General features: G+C 45.7%; 2 protein-coding genes across 8 annotated transcripts in view; one reads left to right on the top strand and one right to left on the bottom strand.

The window, feature by feature from the left end:
• Nle (notchless protein homolog 1) overlaps nucleotides 1–15,425 on the top strand; it is a 35,058-nt gene extending 19,633 nt beyond the window's left edge. Inside the window, exons 9-12 of the mRNA XM_037423127.2 lie at nucleotides 5,309–5,555; nucleotides 8,538–8,697; nucleotides 11,320–11,390; nucleotides 15,291–15,425. Coding sequence (XP_037279024.1) covers nucleotides 5,309–5,555; nucleotides 8,538–8,697; nucleotides 11,320–11,390; nucleotides 15,291–15,303 — 491 coding nt within the window. The 3' untranslated portion in view covers nucleotides 15,304–15,425. The remainder of the gene's footprint in view (nucleotides 1–5,308; nucleotides 5,556–8,537; nucleotides 8,698–11,319; nucleotides 11,391–15,290) is intronic.
• Nucleotides 15,072–19,683, bottom strand: part of sti (citron rho-interacting kinase sticky) — a 135,938-nt gene continuing 131,326 nt past the window's right edge. For 6 of the 7 annotated variants that reach the window (XM_075889996.1, XM_075890000.1, XM_075890001.1 and 3 more), the window contains one exon: nucleotides 15,072–15,619. In XM_075889996.1, the coding sequence (XP_075746111.1) occupies nucleotides 15,535–15,619 (85 nt within the window). In that variant the 3' untranslated portion in view covers nucleotides 15,072–15,534. The remainder of the gene's footprint in view (nucleotides 15,620–19,683) is intronic. The other variant, XM_075889998.1, reaches the window with a different exon arrangement.

A 19,683-nucleotide genomic window follows, 5' to 3' on the forward strand; every position in this document is an offset into this window, starting at 1 on the left:
TGTTCGTTTAGTAAACTGTTCACTATGTCGAGGTCAACCATGGTATACGTCAAGGCCGACAAACTTTCGGTGCCGCGCTGACTAGCAAGAACACTCATTTTGCGATCAGTTGCCGAGACCGAAGAAAATTCCGCTGCTTTTTGCTGGGTGTGACGCTCGATGAGTTCCTGGTCAGCCGATGTCAAAAATGTCACGTCTACCCTCGCAGCTCGATCGCGCATACTTGAAGTACTGCAAGCAGCGGTCGCAGTAGCAGCCCGCTTTCTCCGACTGCGAGATTTGCTACAGCAGCATTCTCTGCTGTCCTAATCACAAGCGGCGTTGTTTCCTGGCGTCTTGTTGAACCATCACCACAATCAGATGATTCCGACGGCACCGTGGTCGCCGTCGCGATCGCTTGTGTTACAACGCCACTTCGTTGGGAATCCATTGCACTCTTCAGTCGAGATCTGCAGATATCTTCGTTGGCAGTTGCGATGATTTATGGCACTCTGAGCGCGTGTCGCCACTGGTAGAAGTTGTAGCGATCGAAGGCTGCCTTTGTGTTGGGCTGCTGCATCGCGGCGACTGCCGTTCTCCTGTCCCGCTTGGCTCTGCCGACGTAGCCTGCGCTGGCTACGATGACTCTTTGGGCTGCACAGCACATTTTTTCCATCGCTTGCCGAATTTGTGAAGTGTGTGGAACTTTCGAGCACAGTTCGGCATCTCGATTTCGATCGCAAAACTACACAACTTCCGAAATAGCGGTGACGACGCGCGTGTTTGCGGCTGCACGCGCGTGATCACCAGTGTTGTCAGTCCCCGCGCTCCAATCACAAGCCGCTGTTCACTCACGTGACTGCTATGGACCAATGATACCGCACGGTTTTGTCGCTTGTTTTTGCTTGGTAGCGCAGACTGGCTGCAGCATTGAAGATTTGTTCCTGGCGGGAAAGCGAGCTCAACAGAAGCTCTTTCAAGCGAGACTAAGATGGCCGCGATTCGATGAGGGGTTGGCGTGATCCGAGCAACGCAAAAGGGGGCTGTTTTTGGCGATTTCGTAAGCGAAACCAAGTGCTGGGATGAATAAACACAACATTTTTTGGCTCAACGACCCGTCATTTCGAGTTCATTTTTTGCTGGCAGGTGCGGGATGATATGAAGATAACGAAAATCACCAAACTGAAAAATCGAATTTTTTGGCGTTTTTTCATCGCCAAAACCCGTATCCCCCCTTAAGTTAGTGCTAAGTTTGTCATGCTGCGGCACTGTGGCAAATTTTTCTTTTTTTATTGTAACTTTCACATTCATGTAACAAAAAACTTCGCAAACACTTGTTTGGTCCCATAGCCTAACTGGCTAGTAGAGGGACCAATTGTGTGACATACCTACATACTTGCGCAAGCAGTTACACAGCGACAAAGGACATCAAACTGGATACAATGTTTAAAATAGAAAAAAAAAAGCAAAAAAACACATGATTGAACTATACAAAGAAACATAGCGCAGAGCATAGCTACTTATAGCACAGAATAATAATAGCACTTTGGGTATAGCGAAGCAAATTCAAATGAAAAAGTCTTCTCTTTAATAGAAGCCAATAATAAACATACAATTTAACAAAAGTATCTTCACATTGGATGAGACTGTTATAGTGCCTGTTTATGTAGTCACTTCCAATTTCAACAGTTTCATCTCATGCAAAAATATGTGACATCAGGGTTGATTTTCATCGTAGGCTTATGCTACAGAGCCATGCAAATAGCAAAATTATGGGTGCGAAGCAAATTCGAATATTGAAGTATTTTTTAATATGTACTTCAAAGAGAAACTGCAAAAAAAAAATTGGAGAGGATTTGTTAACATATTCCCTATGAGATAGCAACATGAAAGTGACTGCCATTTGGGAATGTTAGTATATGTTCATGTTGCCGATGTTCTTCCCAGTGCTTCACGGTCATCAGTATGAAAGTGTTGCTTTTGGCTTGGTTAAATGCTAGTGGGGTGGTGTTCATACCCCTATCAAGAATAAGGTGATGCAGAGGCCGAATGGACCATATGCGAAATTGCTTTGTGTTCTGGCAACACTGTGCATTTTGACCCCGCCGCCATTTTAATGTGGGCGAGCGGTGGACGGCAACGCGTTCGCTAGTACGGCCGTACGACTCCTGAACACTTGCTTCACTGCGCTGAGCTACTGCGATGGCCACAGCAAGACGTTTCCCAGTGCCCGACCATGTGATGTGGACAAACTGTTTAGGAATCTTGCTACATCTTGCCACTTGTTTGTCATTGCATTTTTCGGAAAGCGGTGGAAGGATACCTACAAGATATAAGCAAACAAACATTCAGTGCGACGCCATGAGCTAGGTTTCTCTTAGCTGTTTAAACGATTGTTGTTTACAAACACAGGCACTATCACAAATTCAACTCACAGGGAATAGAGGTCACACTTATATGTGCATTGCAGGACTAATGATGCACTTGTAATGTGACCCCCTCCCCCTCAGTTTTTTCTGTGCACACTCCCGTTTCCTAGCAGCCTTTCCTAGATATGGCCCTTCACAGCAAGCCTTAAGAGGCATATAGTCACTTGTGGACACTCGGGGGAATTTAAATCAGTTATTTTTTATATCTAAGTAGCTTCAAAGGTTTTTAGGAGCTGCGAGTGTAAGGCAGCCAAAATGCTGAATCCCATACAACTAAGTTATGGCTGTCTCCACAGCTTTATGTTTTATAATGCAACATGAAACATTTTTTCAAGTGAGGTAAGTTGCAACTCCAAAAAAAAAAAAAAACAGCTGCAACGCAAGTGAGCCAAAGAGACTAAAATGCAGAGAATGAATCCCGTCTTACGAATAAGTAGGACTGCCGCGCTCTGAACTCACGCAGAACGTCATTCAGTGAAGCCCTGGCGATACTCATGGTGCCAGTTTTCGAAACGTACGGCAGTGCGCCCCGCTATCTTTTCAATTTTATTTCGTTGGTAAAGGAAAATTAGTGAGGGAGGCCCCGACGAAAAATTTGCGTCCGCGCACGTTGGGGGAATCGAAGTTAAGTGCCTGAGCAGATACTTTTCTGTTCCAAAGTGGGCATAGCCCTTATCTTCCGAATGACTGTTTTATTGCTACGCGGTGACTGTACTTGAGGACACAACGGAGCTTGAACGCGGACAAGCAACCGAGCTGCCTTTCTAGGATGCGTGTACGGCATGTTACTCGGAGTAGCGGAAGCTCTGCACGTCTCTGAGCGCAATCACCTTAAAAAATAACATTTCTACGTCATCTACCTACATGTTGTAATCTCGTCACAAAAAAGCCCGTCCTAACAGTTCGGTTCTGTCACACTAGTTACCCAACCAGCAATGGCGGACTCTCTATTCGACTGCAGGGAATCACCGGGGCTCTTCGATTTACCGTCTCAGACTCACTGCGGATAGTCTGCGGGTAGTCCGAGGCTTCCCCGAAGTCATAAGAAAATTTGAATGCCGCACAGCTTCTCAGCGAGTTCGATATGGTAAATCGAAGAGCACCGCTGTCGTGTAGAGGCCCGACGTAGTGAAAACACCTAGCCGCAAAGCTGACAAACCTATAAAAACACGGCCTGTCCACGTAACACAGAAAAATGGTTAGTTCTGCATTGCTCTCGTGCACCCCGCGCACCGCGAAGATACATGCATCCTAGACTGTGCCCATAAAGCTTGTGCACGCCATACCCTGTTGTGCGTTTAAATGATCGCTGCAAAATCGTAATTCATGCCACATACCTAGCTCCCATCGCTGTCTGTGACTCCGCGCTGCTTGCACAGCGGCACACAGCAGTGTACTGACATTTCGCCAGCAAAAAATCTCACTGCGACAGTCGAAGCGTTGAAACGCGTACGTTCGCTTGTGGGTCGCCCGCACGTAGTGGTCAAGCCTCGCCAGCATCAAAATGGCGGATATGGTACCTGCTGCATTCACTAGATGGCGCTGTTAATTTCGCATATTGCCTATTGTATCTTGCACATGATTTGGCACGACCAAAGTGTTACTGACAACACTTTACATTTGAAAGGCAAAGATTCTATTTCCTCAGCTTCTCCTTCTCTGTGAACTTCTGTAGAAGCCCAACTGATGTGGCAGACAAGGATGTGCTCTTTTTAAGTCTGGAGTTCCAAATATGCCTCATATACGTCAATATATAAGAATATCTGAACTTATATATGCTAAAAATCTTTGGGGTCTGATTTTTTGTACTTCCTACCTAAACTTCAGATTCAAAGCAGCATTAATTGAGCTCCAATGTCTGCTACATATATCATGTTGCATGTTGGAACCAGCGATTTCTTGGATCAATACATTTCCGACCGTAGCTGGGCCTGAAAGGCAGCTGTGTGGCAATATGCAAGTGTGATTGGGTGAAGCATATGGAAAATTTAAAAGGCCATTGTCAATTAGACATTGACTGTATTTGTTTTCTGGAAGTTCGAATCCTAAAATTTCAGTGCAAATCGAATGGGATAACAGACAATATTTAAAAAATATTTGAAATTTTGATTATTCACACTCTGGGGGTCTATTATATTGGCATTGAAAGTTCCTTATTCACTCTGCTGTATGAACTAATTCATAATATCTATTCTAGTCAGGTCAAGGTTCTACTGCTGATTTATCACTTACATGTATTAAATGACCTTTGATTGAAAGGCAGTGGAGCTTTTCTGCTAACTCACGCTGTTGATCTAATACACTCAAACCTCATCATAACAAAGTTGCATCTTACTACAAAACAAGTTTGTTATATCCAAAAATTTGTTATAAAGGTTATTCTTTACACTGTACATAACACTGTACTTCACCCCGCCACGGTGGTCTAGTGGCTAAGGCACTCGCGGGCTGCTGACCCGCGAGTACCTTAGCTGCGGGCTGCTGACCCGCAGGTCGCGGGATCGAATCCCGGCTGCGGCAGCTGCATTTCTGATGGAGGCGAAAATGCTGTAGGCCCGTGTGCTTAGATTTGGGTGCGCGTTAAAGAACCCGTGGTGGTCAAAATTTGCGGGGCCCTGCATTACGGCGTCTCTCATAATCATATGGTGGTTTTAGGACGTTAAACTCCACAAATCAATCAATCAATCAACACTGTACTTCATTGTAACCAATGTTGCGTTATATCCATGTTTGTTATATAAAGGTTTGAGTCATATTTAAATGAGCATTTCAATGCCAGTGCATGCTACAGGACACTACATAGAATGAAGTTCTACAGAAATGCTTTCAACGATGTGCTCTCTGTTGTTGTACGAGCATATTTATTGTGTGAACGTTTCTTTCTTTCCGCAACGATTCAGAGGAGCTCCAGCGCCGTGCCGAGCAACGCTACAAGGAGGCTCGAGGCAGTGAGCCTGAGAGGCTGGCCTCGGGCTCGGACGATTTCACACTGGCCCTGTGGTTGCCAGAGACAAGCAAGAAGCCAGCAGCGCACATGACGGGCCACCAGAGGGTGGTCAACGATGTTCGTTTTTCACCCGACATGCGACTCCTGGCCAGCGCTTCTTTCGACAAGTCTTTGAAACTGTGGGATGGTAGAACGGGAAAGTAAGTACACTTGTGCCTCATTAAAACTAACTTGCATTTTAAGAAAAAAGTAAGTTCGTTATATCTTAAAATTTGTTGGTTATTACCAACACTGTATCTGTTGCAAGACTATTTTTCGTTTGCTTCGTCATAACCTATATTCCATTATATTTGTGTTTGTTATATCGAGATATGAGTGTAGATCTTTGTCATGGTGTCATTGTTCTCAACATCATCCCATAGCATAGCACTAAAACAAGCTACGCAGGGTTATAGACAAGTTTGCTTCTGGGTATAAGCTGCTCGCTTTTTCTGACCACAGTGAAGCATCTTAGCATTGCTGAGGTGTTTGCCTGCTACACTCAAGCCTTTCTCAATGTCTTCCATGTGTGATGGGTAATTGTGAAGGTAACGTTGGGTTCGTTGTGGCGACAATATTTATGCATTGACTTTTATGTAGTGCTGACGGGGAACTGTCAATTTTTTGTTGTGGCAGAAATTTTGTTGAAGCGACGTTCGACTGTATCATCATCATCATCAGGTGTTTTCGCGCTTCTGCGCTAGGTGTTAGATAGTGTTAGAGCCGGTAGCACGCATTAGTCTTGCAGACTCACGCCTGCAACAGTGGTCATGGCGTGGCCTTTGCTTGAACTTGGCGGCCATAATGATGGCCACAATTTTGCTCCTGTGATTTTACGCCATGTCAGCACCGCACAGCCAGTACTCGGCTGCTTTCGAAAGGAAAGTTATTGCTGCTGCTGAGACCATTAGTAACTGTGCCGCGGAGCAGCAGTTCGGAGTCAACGAGCGGAATATTCGCTGTTGGCGGAAGCAGAACGATGCCCTCTTTGCTTGCCACGGCCAGTGAAAAGATTTCCGCAGACCGAAAAAATGGAGCATTTCCTAACATGAAATGAGGACTTGCAGACATTGTATGGGAGCAGCGAGCTGCACATGTCGCTGTTAACATCAAGCTATTACAAGTGAAGGCAAGGGAAATTGCCCGAGACAAAGGCATTCAGCAGAGGATTTCAAAATGAGCAAGCATTGGGCTCTCTCTTCATGTACCATACCGAGTTCTCCCTACGTCGCAATGCGTTGATCTCGCAGAAGCTACCAAAGAGCTATAAAAAAGACCTTGTGAAGTTTCAAAAGTATGTAATAGCGTTGCGAAAGGCTGTCCCCTTTCATCTGGGTCAGAGTGGCAACGGGAATCGACCGCCGGTCTACCTGAATATGCCCTCAGCGCTGACGGTGCATCAGAAAGGCTCTAAGCAAGCTATCCTGCAATCGACTGGGAAAAAAAATGTTAGTCACTGTAATGTTGTCCTGCACTGTAAACGGTCGCAAGCTACCACCCTACATGGTGTTCAAACGAAAGACGCTGCGGAAGGGGAAGAAGTTCCCCAAAAAATGTCGTGCGCTGCCAGGACAAGGGTTGGATGGAAGAATCGCTAGTGCCTGACTGAATAACGTCCATGTGGTGTCGACGGCCCGGGGCACTGCTGGAGCTCCCTTGGATGTTTGTGCTCGATGGGTTTCGGTGTCATCTGAGCGACTCCCCCACCGAGCTCGTCGTCATCCCAGGAGGGATGACATCACAGCTGCAGCCGCTTGATGTGCACCTTAATAAGCTATTTAAGGATGTCAAGTGCCCGTACGTCCAAAAGTAACCCCTGCCGGACGGCTGAAACAGGCCTCACCAGCGATGCTGTGCTTGTGGATATTCGTCGAGGCTTGGACCTGCATTCCCGAGGCACTCGCTTGCCGTGCGTTCGAAAAGTGATCCATCTCGAAGGCGCTTGATGGCACTGAGGACGTTGTGCTGTGGGAAAACATTTCCGACAAGGGGGCTTGGGAAGAGAGTGCGTTCGACGACGACAATGAATGAAGTGTGTCAATAAATTCATTTTTCCGTTTTACTTGGGCTATAATCGGGTGAAAACATTTTTTCTCACATTTGCTATCCCCAAATTACGCCCCAGACTATATGCGGAACCGAGCTATATGCGGGCTTTCAGGGTAACTTGCAAAAGCTTACATGCTGAGCTTAAAAGGACTTTGCAACACTTTTCCAAGTAATGATTTACTGGATTCTGTAATGAAATTTATTGCCTCACAAATCGACCACTACAAAAATGTTTAGAATTCGTCACGTTTAGGTCGAGTTGCAATGATTTGTCGCACATATCAAGTGCTTTCTCTCTTGTTTCGTTGTAGTGAGTGCGCTGAAAGCTAAGCAGGGAGGGATGACAAGGGGGAAATAAGCTATGTCTATTTGTCAGCACTTTTCACGACTTGAAGCACTTTGTTTTATTTTCTGTCTTTTTCTTTGAATCCGCGGCTTGCTTTTAGTGAGCAGCAAGGGCACGTCGCGTAATCCCACTACGCAGCTCACTACGCCAAATAAGCCAGTGACTGTCTACTTTGTGCTTCAAAGACACAGCCATTTCGAATGATATGGCTTCATTTGTCTAGATAAGAGTGGGTGATTTCTTGCTAAATCTGAAGGCTATTTGTAAATTCCAGGCTGCATGCTTGGAAGTTGAGCTCAAATGTTTTCAGGAGCCTCAACTACCTATCAGCAGTGTTTGTTCGACCTGCTCAAAGAGTGTTGCAGGGCCCCATTAACATGCTGGTTAAATTCTAAGCTGCTCATAAAGCACTTTACTGTCCGCGATCACTAACATTAATATTTTTTTAATAATACAGAATTCTTGTCCAATCTGCTCACAGTTAAGCAAAACTGCTTTGATTTTTCGGAGTAGTTAGGCAGTTTGCCAGGCCTAATGTGTACATTATAATAACTCTGTTCTACCTGGTCTGTTTGCACCACCATTAGCAGCTGTTATACTGCAATATTGGCTTTTTTTTTCTCGAATCCTAATATATATCTATGCATGGCCACTGTCACAAAATATCTGCCTTTGCAAGCGACAGTAGTTTTACTACTGTGTGTAAATTAACCTTACGATATTTGTTTGTTTGTTTTTTCCCTCCAAGGTTCCTTGCTGCACTACGTGGCCACGTCAGCTGTGTCTACCAGCTGGCCTGGTCCGCCGACAGCCGGCTCATAGTCAGCGGTAGCTCAGATTCCACGCTCAAGCTTTGGGACGTGTCTACCGGAAAGCTCACAGGAGACCTCCCTGGGCATGCTGACGAGGTAAAGAGCATTGCCATCCCAGCCTGGGAGTTTAGGGTTTTGTTTGGACAAATCGTGCTCGAGACGCTCGTATTGTTTGATAGTCCTGTGCTCTAAGGCGCTTCCGCTCTGGGGAGTGCTAGTTTTATGGGATCTTAGGCGGGCGTTTTGAAATGGCGCTAGAATTGGTCCCAATTAATGATGCCAGCATTAACTATGTTATAGGTTACAGCATTCGCAATTCGAATACGGTATTACCAGACACAAGACGACTACCGTATATACTCGTGTAAGGGCCGCCCTCGTGTAAGGGCCGCACCCCAACTTTGAAAGCGGATATTTCGAAAAAAAAAAAAAAACAAAAGTTCAAAATGTCCCGCCAGAAAAGTGTAGTTAGTTCATTTACAGCCAGATGGCGCTGCACGCTTTTCCGCTTTTATTCTACTTCCGCCGACGCGCCGACCACGCTGTTGACAGCGCGCCGCCATATTTGCCTTGTGCGGCCTCTTTGTTGGCATCGTTCCTAGCATCGTGTCGATACGTTGGCAGCGCGACTTCAGATCGGTGTCGTCGGTGTCACTTTGTTGGTTGTAGTGAACCCTGCAGAAGCCAGCGCACGTGACGGACGATGGGCCGGCATCTGAGATCATTCACTGCAGCATTTAAGCTGCAAGTGATTGACTATGCCGAGGAGCACGGGAAGCGGGAAGCTGGACGAAAGTACGACGTCGATGAGAAGCGCGTGCGTTACTGGATGAATCAGAAAGATGCCCTCGCCGCTACTAACAGGAGCCGAAAGGCGTTTCGCGGGAAAAAGTGCAAGTACCCGCAACTCGAAAGCGAGCTCGTCAACTACGTCGTCGACACACGAAGGGACGGCTACGCCGTATCGACTGACATGATACGCGTCAAAGCCCTCAGCATCGCTCGCCACATGGAAATACCCCCGGCACAATTCAAGGCAAGTCGGGGCTGGGCTACGCGGTTTATGAACCGTAACCAGCTTTCTATTCGGCGCCGAACGACGATTTGCCAAAAACTGCCGCGCGAGTACGAAGACCACGTCATTAAGTTTCATCGCTTCGTGAATGCTCTCAGGAGGGAGCATGAATACGACCTGTCCCAAATTGGGAATGCGGACCAGACACCTGTGTGGTTCGATGCACCGGAAAGCACCACAGTGGATTTAAAAGGTGCGAAAAGTGTGTCTGTGCGCACGACTGGTGCAGAACGCCAAAGGTGCACTGTGATGTTGTGCATCACGGCAGACGGCAGGAGGCTTCCGCCGTACGTCGTATTTAAAAGGAAGACTCTCCCAAAAGAGAAGTTCCCTCAGGGAATCGTCGTACGTGCGCAAGAGAAGGGCTGGATGTCCGAGGAACTGGTCGTTGACTGGATTAAGACCGTCTGGGCAAACAGACCTGGAGGGCTGTTACAACGGAAAGCCCTCCTTGTTTTGGACAGCTTTAGGGGCCACTTGACCGACCGCGTCAAGAACCGAGTTGCCGCAACTCGTACGGACTTGGCCGTCATTCCCGGTGGCCTGACGAGTGTGCTGCAGCCGCTCGACGTATGCGTCAACAGACCATTCAAAGTGGAATTTCGCCGATGTTACTCTGAATGGATGGCTGGAGGCGTCCACGAGAAGACCCCTACAGGACGGCTGAAGCGGGCGTCGCTCCAACAGGTGTGTGAATGGATTTTGAATGCGTGGCGTGCCATGTCAGTAGAAGTAGTTGCTAAAAGCTTCAAGGTAACGGGAATTTCGAACTCCATGAACGGCACCGAAGATGACCGTCTCTGGGAAGACGCGGACGCCGAGGCGAGCTCCTCCGAGAACGAGGACAGCGAAATGGAATCCGAATAAAAACATTTCTGGCATGTCATTTGTGACTCTTGCACTCTGCTACTGTTGCATAAACAGTACAGACCTTTGGCCTGTACTGCCTGTACTAAATCGGCCTGATTCGTGTAAGGGCCGCACCTAGCAAAATTTTCGAAAAAAAAGTGCGGCCCTTACACGAGTATATACGGTAATTACACTAAAGAAGTCGCAAACCAAAATTGCTCTTTCAGCGGTCCTTCAACTTAAAGCAGCAGTTTGGATTGGTTTTGGAAAACTTTATTCGTGAAAATCCGAAGGCGTGTGCCCCTAGCACACAGTGGGCTGCTTGCACGATGGGGCAGTAAAATCAAGTGGGCAATGAAGTTCAGTTCACTGTCCCCTAGCCTAGTCTATTCCAAGGAACTCCGTACGGGTTGCTACCTGCACCCATCGTTTGCCAGAGTATCAGATTGCTCAAGTAACCCAATATTTGTCATCCTGACACTGGAAGCTGCTTCTATCTACAGTGGTACACACAACATACCAGCTTTCGTTGTTGCCTTAACAAGGGTTTATGCCCCAGGGTACCATTGGTATGGTAATGGTGTCAGTGTTGAGGCCAGCAAGGTTGAAGGAGGCTCTGCTTTTGAATCGACGTTATGTTTTGCCACTCAGTTTGTGCTAAATATATAATTCACTTTTGTCTGTGAACTGACCAGTATAAGTCTCATTACATTTTTTACCTAAGTGCCTAACAAAAGCCTGCTTGGTTGTATGTGTTTCTTGATATCAAGTCTTTTCTGCTTATGTTTGCACAGGTGTATGCCGTTGATTGGAGCCCAGATGGATCGCAGGTTGTTAGTGGAGGCAAGGACAAAGTACTGCGGCTGTGAGTATTGACATTACAGATTTGGATCTGATGATTTGCATGTGGTTGAAAGCTAGTGTACAAAGAAAACCTGCAGGTTTATGCGGAGTGAAGCAGTTTAGTTCTACGCAAATGATGGCCACATTACCCCTCAATGTGCAAGCACACTGAACTTTTTACATCTCGTACCTAGCAAGGTGCACTGTTGTCCGGTGCTCCTCCGGTAGCCATACGAAACCCTTAATTTTACCTGATTATGCATGCAGTGTAAATGCTAGGCCTATGTTTTGCCCCACAAGCAGTACAGTGGAACATCAATTATACGTCCCCCGGTTTTGCAACGACCCTCATTTTACGACGAATCGGTTACGTCTAGGCCAAATCCCCACAGGAATAATGTATTAAAAGCCTTGGTTATACGACGCAGTTTTACGCCGACCCCGCATCTTGCGATGACATTCAGATTTCGCCCAAAAGAAAAAAGAACGCCTTTACTCGAATCAAGCGTGGACCATATCTGGGGTCGTTACCTGGTCAAGCTCTATCCACACAAAGTAGCTCCAGCCGGCCGAAAAGCTGATATTTTCACATTTTTGGTCCATGGAAACATTTTCTGGTCGACATACAGCTGATCTCCTGCCTTTGTCGCACTGCAGTCACAGGCTTGCGAACGCAGCTGTTTTCACTGTAAAAGATTACTTTCACTTGACGTCGACATTTATACTAACAGCGGGGCATCACTAGTTGCACTTCACAAGGCCACAAATTACAACGTGCATAGCTCAGTCGCACACGAAGGCATTCTACGCACACTCGTGGTCGGTCGTTATTATGTGATAGCGATGACACTGTGTCTGACTTTCTGACGGGAGGCTATTTATTGGCAGCATTGTTTCAGTTTCGTTCTCACGCACAGGCAATTTTAGGACTATTTTTCGGTAGAAAGATGCGCGTAGGAATCAATTCCCTTTAAACATGAGAATAGAGATTCGCTCGCACCTCTTTCAACTAAGTTACGCTGCCATTAGCTATCGCTGGCAAGAATAATTTAATCTACATTTCTAGCAGAGGCACAAAATCGTGCCGTGGGCTTATTCAGGCAGTCTATACCCATTTTTTGGGGAAGGCTGAGTGTCATTGCTACATTCTTAGTTTTTCTATTATACGACGCTCGGGTTATACGACCGTTTTGCGTGGTCCCCTGAAAGTCGTATACAGTCAACTGCCGATTTTTCGGACCCTCTAGGGAGCGAAAAGCTGTCCGAAAATTCGGACAGTCCGAAAAAATGAATGCAAGCAAAAAAAAAAACGCATTATTTTACTGATAATTTTCAATGCAAGCAAAAAACGCACCATTTCATCGATATTTCTCAGATCAAAATGGTTAAGGTCGAAGTACCAGACTTTTGGAAACGCCGAACTTGGAAATGCCGAACTCCTTGCTCACGTCAGCCTGCGATCGGCCACTCTTCACTAACTTAATAATGGCTGTCTTCTCCATCGTTAACTGACAGTACTGTTTTCCACACTTCGGTGCCATTGGTGAGGACGACGAAGGCGGAGTGGGGGCCATCGCAGGCAAGGGAAATTCTCACGATGTGAACAAAGGAGTTTGCTGGCAAGCGTCGAAGCACCTAGGCATAGCATTGCAGAGCACACTTCCAACGCCTCCTAGATTTCCCGTGCCTGCCGGATGAGCGCGAAACGCTGATCATCTATAACGGCGCTGCCTACGTAGGGGTAAGGGTCCTTGTACTTGGCCTTTGAGATCGGCAATTTTGGCGTTTGCTACTAACTTCAGAGGATGCCTTGTATTAAAAAAGTAGCTTGCTGAATGACGTTGTCACTTACGTGGGGTTAATTATAATTACGTTTACGCCTTTTTAAAACTTTTTTACGTTATTTTTGTTGCATATAAGCTCCAAAAACGTAAAAACCTATTTAAAGACACCCCTACTTGAGTAGCGCCACCACCTTAGTTCTGACGACCGCCGCTTCCAAAGTGACCGCCGATAATCCGGCAGGCATGGGAAATCTAGGAGGCGTTGACACTTCACACGATCGGACAACCACGCACTAGGCTAGCTAAACACCATGTGGGCTGCGTAAACAAAACGGCGCAATGGCAGGCGATGGTGCCTCGGGTACTCCGGAGGTGGCGCTGGTAAACATTCAAGATATCCAGCATAGCCAGACCAAATCGGTGTGGGACGGTTAGTTCTAGTTCGTGGTGAAACGCTTCGCGAAAGCACTGCGCTGGAAGCCAGAGTGGCACGTAGAGCACGAGCGGTAAAGCAAAAGGAACTTTATTGGCGGCAAAAAATTTCCGGGTGGATAGTTCTGATTGTCAGCGAAGCACCCTTGCACGATAAACACGGCCAGTGTTAGGAATCTCAGAGGCCGTGTGTGTTTCTTCGCTAACAATCAACGAGTTCAAGCAACAGATGCCGCCACAGTAGACCGGCGCGCTCATTTATGCGATTGTAATCGCGTGTGACGCAGTTGTCGTGGTTTCCACTGGAGGTCATTTATGCGATTGTAATCGCGTGTGACGCAGTTGTGGTGGTTTCCACTGGAGGTCAGTGGTGGTTTCCGACATTCCGTCATGACAAAAAGTCCGGAAAATTGGACTCCGGGGGGGTTCGAGCGTCCGAAATTTCCGACCTTGTCCGAAATTTCAGACATTGATTTTATGGGGCTCGTGGCGGTGCCGTGAAGATGTCTGAATTATCGGGCATGTCCGAAAATTCGGGTGTCCGAAAAATCAGCAGTTCACTGTAATCAAGGTTCCATAGTACAGTAAAATGCCACTTCAGGTCTAAAAAAACACTTTCCCAAAATCACAACTTGCTATATTGCTCCCTCAAACCTTGACTGACGCATCCTTTATCACCCCATAACCGTGTCAGCTTCTTGTACGTCAGCGCAACTTATAGTACCTGTGTCACACGGGCCCTTTGGAAAGGCCATGCTGTCGATGGCCATCGAAACGCTGAAGCTCTATCGACTCCATAGAGTTGTCACGTTGCTATAAGGCAGTTTTGAAAGGCCTTTGAGTAGTCGAGGTGTTTTTTGCGATATTTGTGTGCTGCTGCGTTGTTATTGTCTTAATAATGTCTTCTAAAGTTAAAAAATAATTCAATTTCGCCTGAAAACTTAAATATGTCTGTTGATGTTTAAATATTTCAGTAAAGTGTTTATTCGTTGTTATGAATGTACATTTAGCTGTCAAGTTGTTGAGCAGTGAAAGTGCGGTGAGCGTAAGCAGCAAGACAGCACGCTTAAGACAAGCACCTGACTGTTGTCGAGAGTATGTGCTGTGTGCACATTTCAAGTGGTGAAATACTCTATTGAATAAGTGCCAAAACTAACACATACTGTTTAGATTTTTTGTTTCCAATTGTGCTTACGAGTACACTGAACAAGAGGACATGTTTGCACTGTTACTGCTTCCGTCGCTCAGTGGCCATCAAAGTGTCAAAGGAGTTGTAGGGTGCTCTGTTGACGCAGTGGCCTTTCAAACTGCTCATGTCGCTGCTCATACTTGACAGTTAGGTCAATAGACTATCGGTGTGCTGGCCTATCCAAACACCTGTTGTTGGTTGGTAGATAGTGTGACATGCGGGCATGCCTGCCATGTTCATTGCACCCCACTATGCACTTGTTGTGCAGTGAATAAAAAAATAAACACAAAGTTGAGCCTTGTGAAAGGGCAAAATACAGTTTTTATTCAATAAATTTGGCTCCACTAAAATTGCATAAAACACATTATAAAGCTTTTGCTGTACATTATGTTACGAAGTAAATCAGTATAATCGCCCCGACTTTGTTCACGAGTCAGGTGCTTGTAAATAATTCGGCAACCGAAACAGCCTCAACGCTTAGGCATAACAACTTTTTTTTTTTTTTTTTTTTTTTCAGATGGCGAAAGTAAGACTTGTTTGGTGAAGACGACATTCAGTGAAAAAACTTCCCGGAGGTTTTTACAATATAAAACGTAAAAATATACACACACATATGTATAAATGCAATAAAAAATGTGACGTCTGAACCAGAGGAAGGAGTTGTGAACCTTGTCTCCTATCACAATCGTCCTGTATGGGTGTGTGCACACGAGTGTATTTTGGCAACCGGCTGCAGTGCGTGCATTTGTGCTGGCACAGCTTCACTCTTCCAGTGCTTCGACCACGGAAGACGTGAAGGAAAACTGCATCTCGTCACTCTCGCCAGCCTCGCTGTTCTCCAGGCTGCTGCAAAGTGGAAGACAAAATTTCTGAGGCCTTTCCCCTACCGAGAAGATGCATGCCTGACTTGCTACTTTTATTTATGACGCATCCTTACACTCGATTGCGTCTTACACGAAAATATGTTCTTTATAATTGATGATTATAAAGGTACAGTCGAATATCTATAATTCGAACTCCAAGGGGCCCAAAAATTTCTTTGAATTAAAACAAGTTCGAATTAATGAAAGCTAAATAAACAGAAGGCCCTCCATGCAGTGGCGCATGTGCATTGAGCTAACACACGAGGGGAAGTTCCAGAAGACTTACATTTATTCACAAATTACAGGACATTCGTTACTAATTGAAGTAATCGGTAATGCACGTCTGCAGACGTTTGCCTTGGAGCAAGTCAATCAATTTCGCACGCAGCTTGCAAAACATTTCTACTTTGGCTTCATAATTCTCCTGGCAAGAGAAGTTGCGTGCGGAAAATTCCAGCGCCGACACTTTCTAAAGACAACAACGACTGCGTAGCAGAGCCTCCCGCTCTCCTCTATGCAGCCGCAGCATGGCCAGCAGCCGTGACGAGAAAGGAAGAGCGTCTCCACGCGGAGAGAAGTAGATTGGCATTTGAGAGAAAACTAACACTCCACGGCAGCTTTATTTTTTGTTTTTTTTTTCTTCTTGTGCACATTGTTGCGGTACTTAGCTACGGAGCAGAAACCTGGGGACATACAAAGAGGGTTCAGCTTAAATTGAGGATGGCGCAGCGAGCAATGGAAAGAAAAATGGTAGGTGTAACCTTAAGATACAAGAAGAGAGCAGAATGGATTAGGGAACAAACGGGGGTTAAGGATATCATAGTTGAAATCAAGAAGAGAAAATGGACATGGGCCGGGCATGTAGCTAGTAGACAGGATAACCGCTGGTCATTGAGGGTAACTAACTGGATTCCCAGAGAAGGCAAGCGAGTTAGGGGGAGACAGAAGGTTAGGTGGGCAGATGAGATTAAGAAGTTTGCGGGTACAATTTGGCAGCAGCAAGCACAGGACCGGGTTAACTGGCGAAACATGAGAGAGGCCTTTCTCCTGCAGTGGACGTAGTCAGGCTGATGAGTGATTATGGCATTGTTGAAAGGAGAAGAGTTACGAGGCAGGGACGGAAAAGGGGGAAGCGTGGCACCTGCGCGTGAGAGACCCCCCCCCCTTCAAGGCGCAGAGCCGTGCTCCCGCAAGGGGCAAGGGCTGCAGAAGATAGTGCTCTTTTCCTTTCCTTCAACCACACATTCATTCAACCCAGGGACAGCTTTCTTTTTTTTTCTCTCTCTCTCTATGCGCACAGCATTTGGAAGGTGAAGAGTCTTTACGAGGCATGGACAGAAAAGGAAGAATCGCGACACGGGCACGTCGCAGATCGGCATTTGAGAGAGAGCAAACATCCCACCACAGCATTTTCTTCTCTTTTCATTTCCTTCGCGCGCAGCGTTGAGGTGTCGCAGGTGCCGCCGTGGGCTTGAGCGGGGTGCTGAGAGCATGCTCGGAGCGCGGTATGTTCGAATTAACCATCGCAAGTGCTTGCGCGTTCGAATTACCGGACGTTTTCGCCTGTTGGAATACACATAGCTTTGATGGGACCTCATCGCGAGTTCGAATTAACCGGAATGTCAAATTAAGCATGTTCGAATTAAATGCTCCCTTCTTATTGCTTCCTCCCTCCGTGCAGAAAATTGGACCGCCATCCATGTGTTTAGCAGCAGCGACAGTCAACAATAGAGGTAATGTACTTTTATCCAAGCAACAATTAAATAAGCTACCTCGATGCCCGATCACTGATCAGTGACATGCCTAAATCAAGAGAACATCAATTACCAGAAAAATGGCCCATACACGAGTACGTGCAGCCAGCACACCTTCAAGGCCAGCAATTTTTTGTGCCCTCGTCCACAAGGCTTTTTGCAGTCACACCTACAATGCCAACAATATCTGAGAGGCAATACAAGCTTCGCTTGAATATATGTTTGCAGATGAGGAATAGCATTTAATTCATTGTGGAAACCGTGTTGCCCGGTTCTGGCAAACAAATAGATACCTAACAAGTGCAAAAGTGTGGCACCGTGTTGTGACGCTATGTAGAGTAATAAGACCAGGTATGATATCACTGCTCATGATAACTGTGCTGGAATATGGTAACTACGGCAACCACAGGGATTAACTAAGCCAATGCACCATTACAATGCTGCGGCATCCATATTCCGCCAGCCAAAATTGAAACTAAAACGAGTAATGTTATAATGAAATACTCTGGATGCTTTGACACTTCCCAGTACTTGTTCTACAGTTTGCTTTTGTAAGACTCATTAAACGCAACAGTAAACATCTAATAAACATGAATGGTGTAAGAAGCGATATTTCGCCTGCAATAAAATTTAAAAAAGTAATGGTAAATGTTAAATACCAAACAGCACGTGGAAGTCTCCATGCTGAACATGCTGGCAGACGATGGCAGCGCGTGAGACGAGGTCGGAAGAGGAGGCAGATGTAGCTAAAGCAGCATGTGCATCTTGTGCTGAAGCGATGGTTAGCTCTGCAGTGTTCTCTCGGCTGTTGTAGTGTGGGACGATCGCATTTTCTTGTATTGTGTTACGGATGAAAGCTTTGCAGTGCTCAGCGAAATCGTGCCAAGGTGCCAGCTTGGAAAGAAAACCACTGTACTACAGAAAATAAAAGGCATTTTTTAAAAACCGTTCGAAGACTGACGGCTCAGACGGGTCAGTGTGTGGTTCACAGACAGCTGCAGGAGTGACGGAGAGGGCGACCGGGCATTCGAAGAAAGCGTGGAGGGGATGACTGAGTATAATTCGGAGAAAACGCGGGTGATGAAGGGTTGACAACTGAGGGCAGCAAATAAATTGCCGTCCACTCTGCCACTTGGCGCTTCATAAGCACGCAAGAGCAGTTTTTTTCCACACCAGAGTGAGAATTTTTGCCCATGGAACGTATCATACGACTGCAGTTTGCCACATTTTCGAACGTTGCTGACGAATAATCGTATCTTCCGGGACGAGCGCTATGGGGGCATTTCTAGTTTTTGCAACTTCGAGTGTAGGAGCCAGGAAATCGTATTAAGTGGGAACGTATCAACAAGGTTATACTGTACTTATTTGGAAACTGAAAAAGAATACAGTAATCCTTGTCCCCATGAATCACAGGAATATCTTGAAAAAAGTGTTCCAATACAAAAAATTCCGTTAACATGCTGTGAATTGTGACACATGAGCTCTTCGCTTGTGATGTAGCATAACATGCAAATAATCTGAGTGGAAAAGGGCTTTAGCACTGTGACCACTTCCTGGCTACTTCTCTGCCAGAAAGCTGGTTGCCGAAGAATGGTTTCATTGTGACGCAACCGGTGTATTTGACATCAGTGTCGCACCAATCGCTTTCTATGCTCATCGTTATAAGGTCATTATTAAGCCTGTCTGAATATTTGAACGAATATTACAGTACATTCGAATTCGCTTCAACACGAATCTAAATTACTCAACTTTTGAAGTATTCGAAATGAACAAATAAACATATATAAAGCATGTAACCCCTCCTTAAGGGTGGCTACACTGCAATAAATAGGTGGTATACCGTGAATACACCCCTCCAAAGGAAATCCACACTGCCATAAAGCCCAACTTCAATGTTAAATAAACATTCTCCTTCAAGTCGATTAATCACTTTTTTTTTAGTTCAGAAGCTTGTTATGCCGGCACATATTCTCTAAAGAAATCACTTGCATTCCAGCAAAAGTGAAATCTTACTACTATTCAAAGTTGTTTCCACTCTGAGCTAAAAACAGTGACATTTGCACGTGTAGTTTCACTTCTTAAAAATATTATGCAGGCTAGTTGGGTTCCGGCAAATATTTTCGTTTTTCTCTACAATTTGACATTCAATTCGAAATTATCTAACCAAATCACTATTCATTTTGATTTTGCATAGAACAAAAATTTTATTTATTTTCATTAATTTTTTTATTTAGAGATACTGCCAATCTCAGATGAGGTAAAGGCAAACTCTGGACGAACAAGCCTAGTAATT

The sequence above is a fragment of the Rhipicephalus microplus genome, chromosome 3 (assembly GCF_043290135.1).
Source record: "Rhipicephalus microplus isolate Deutch F79 chromosome 3, USDA_Rmic, whole genome shotgun sequence".
NCBI lineage: Eukaryota > Metazoa > Arthropoda > Arachnida > Ixodida > Ixodidae > Rhipicephalus > Rhipicephalus microplus.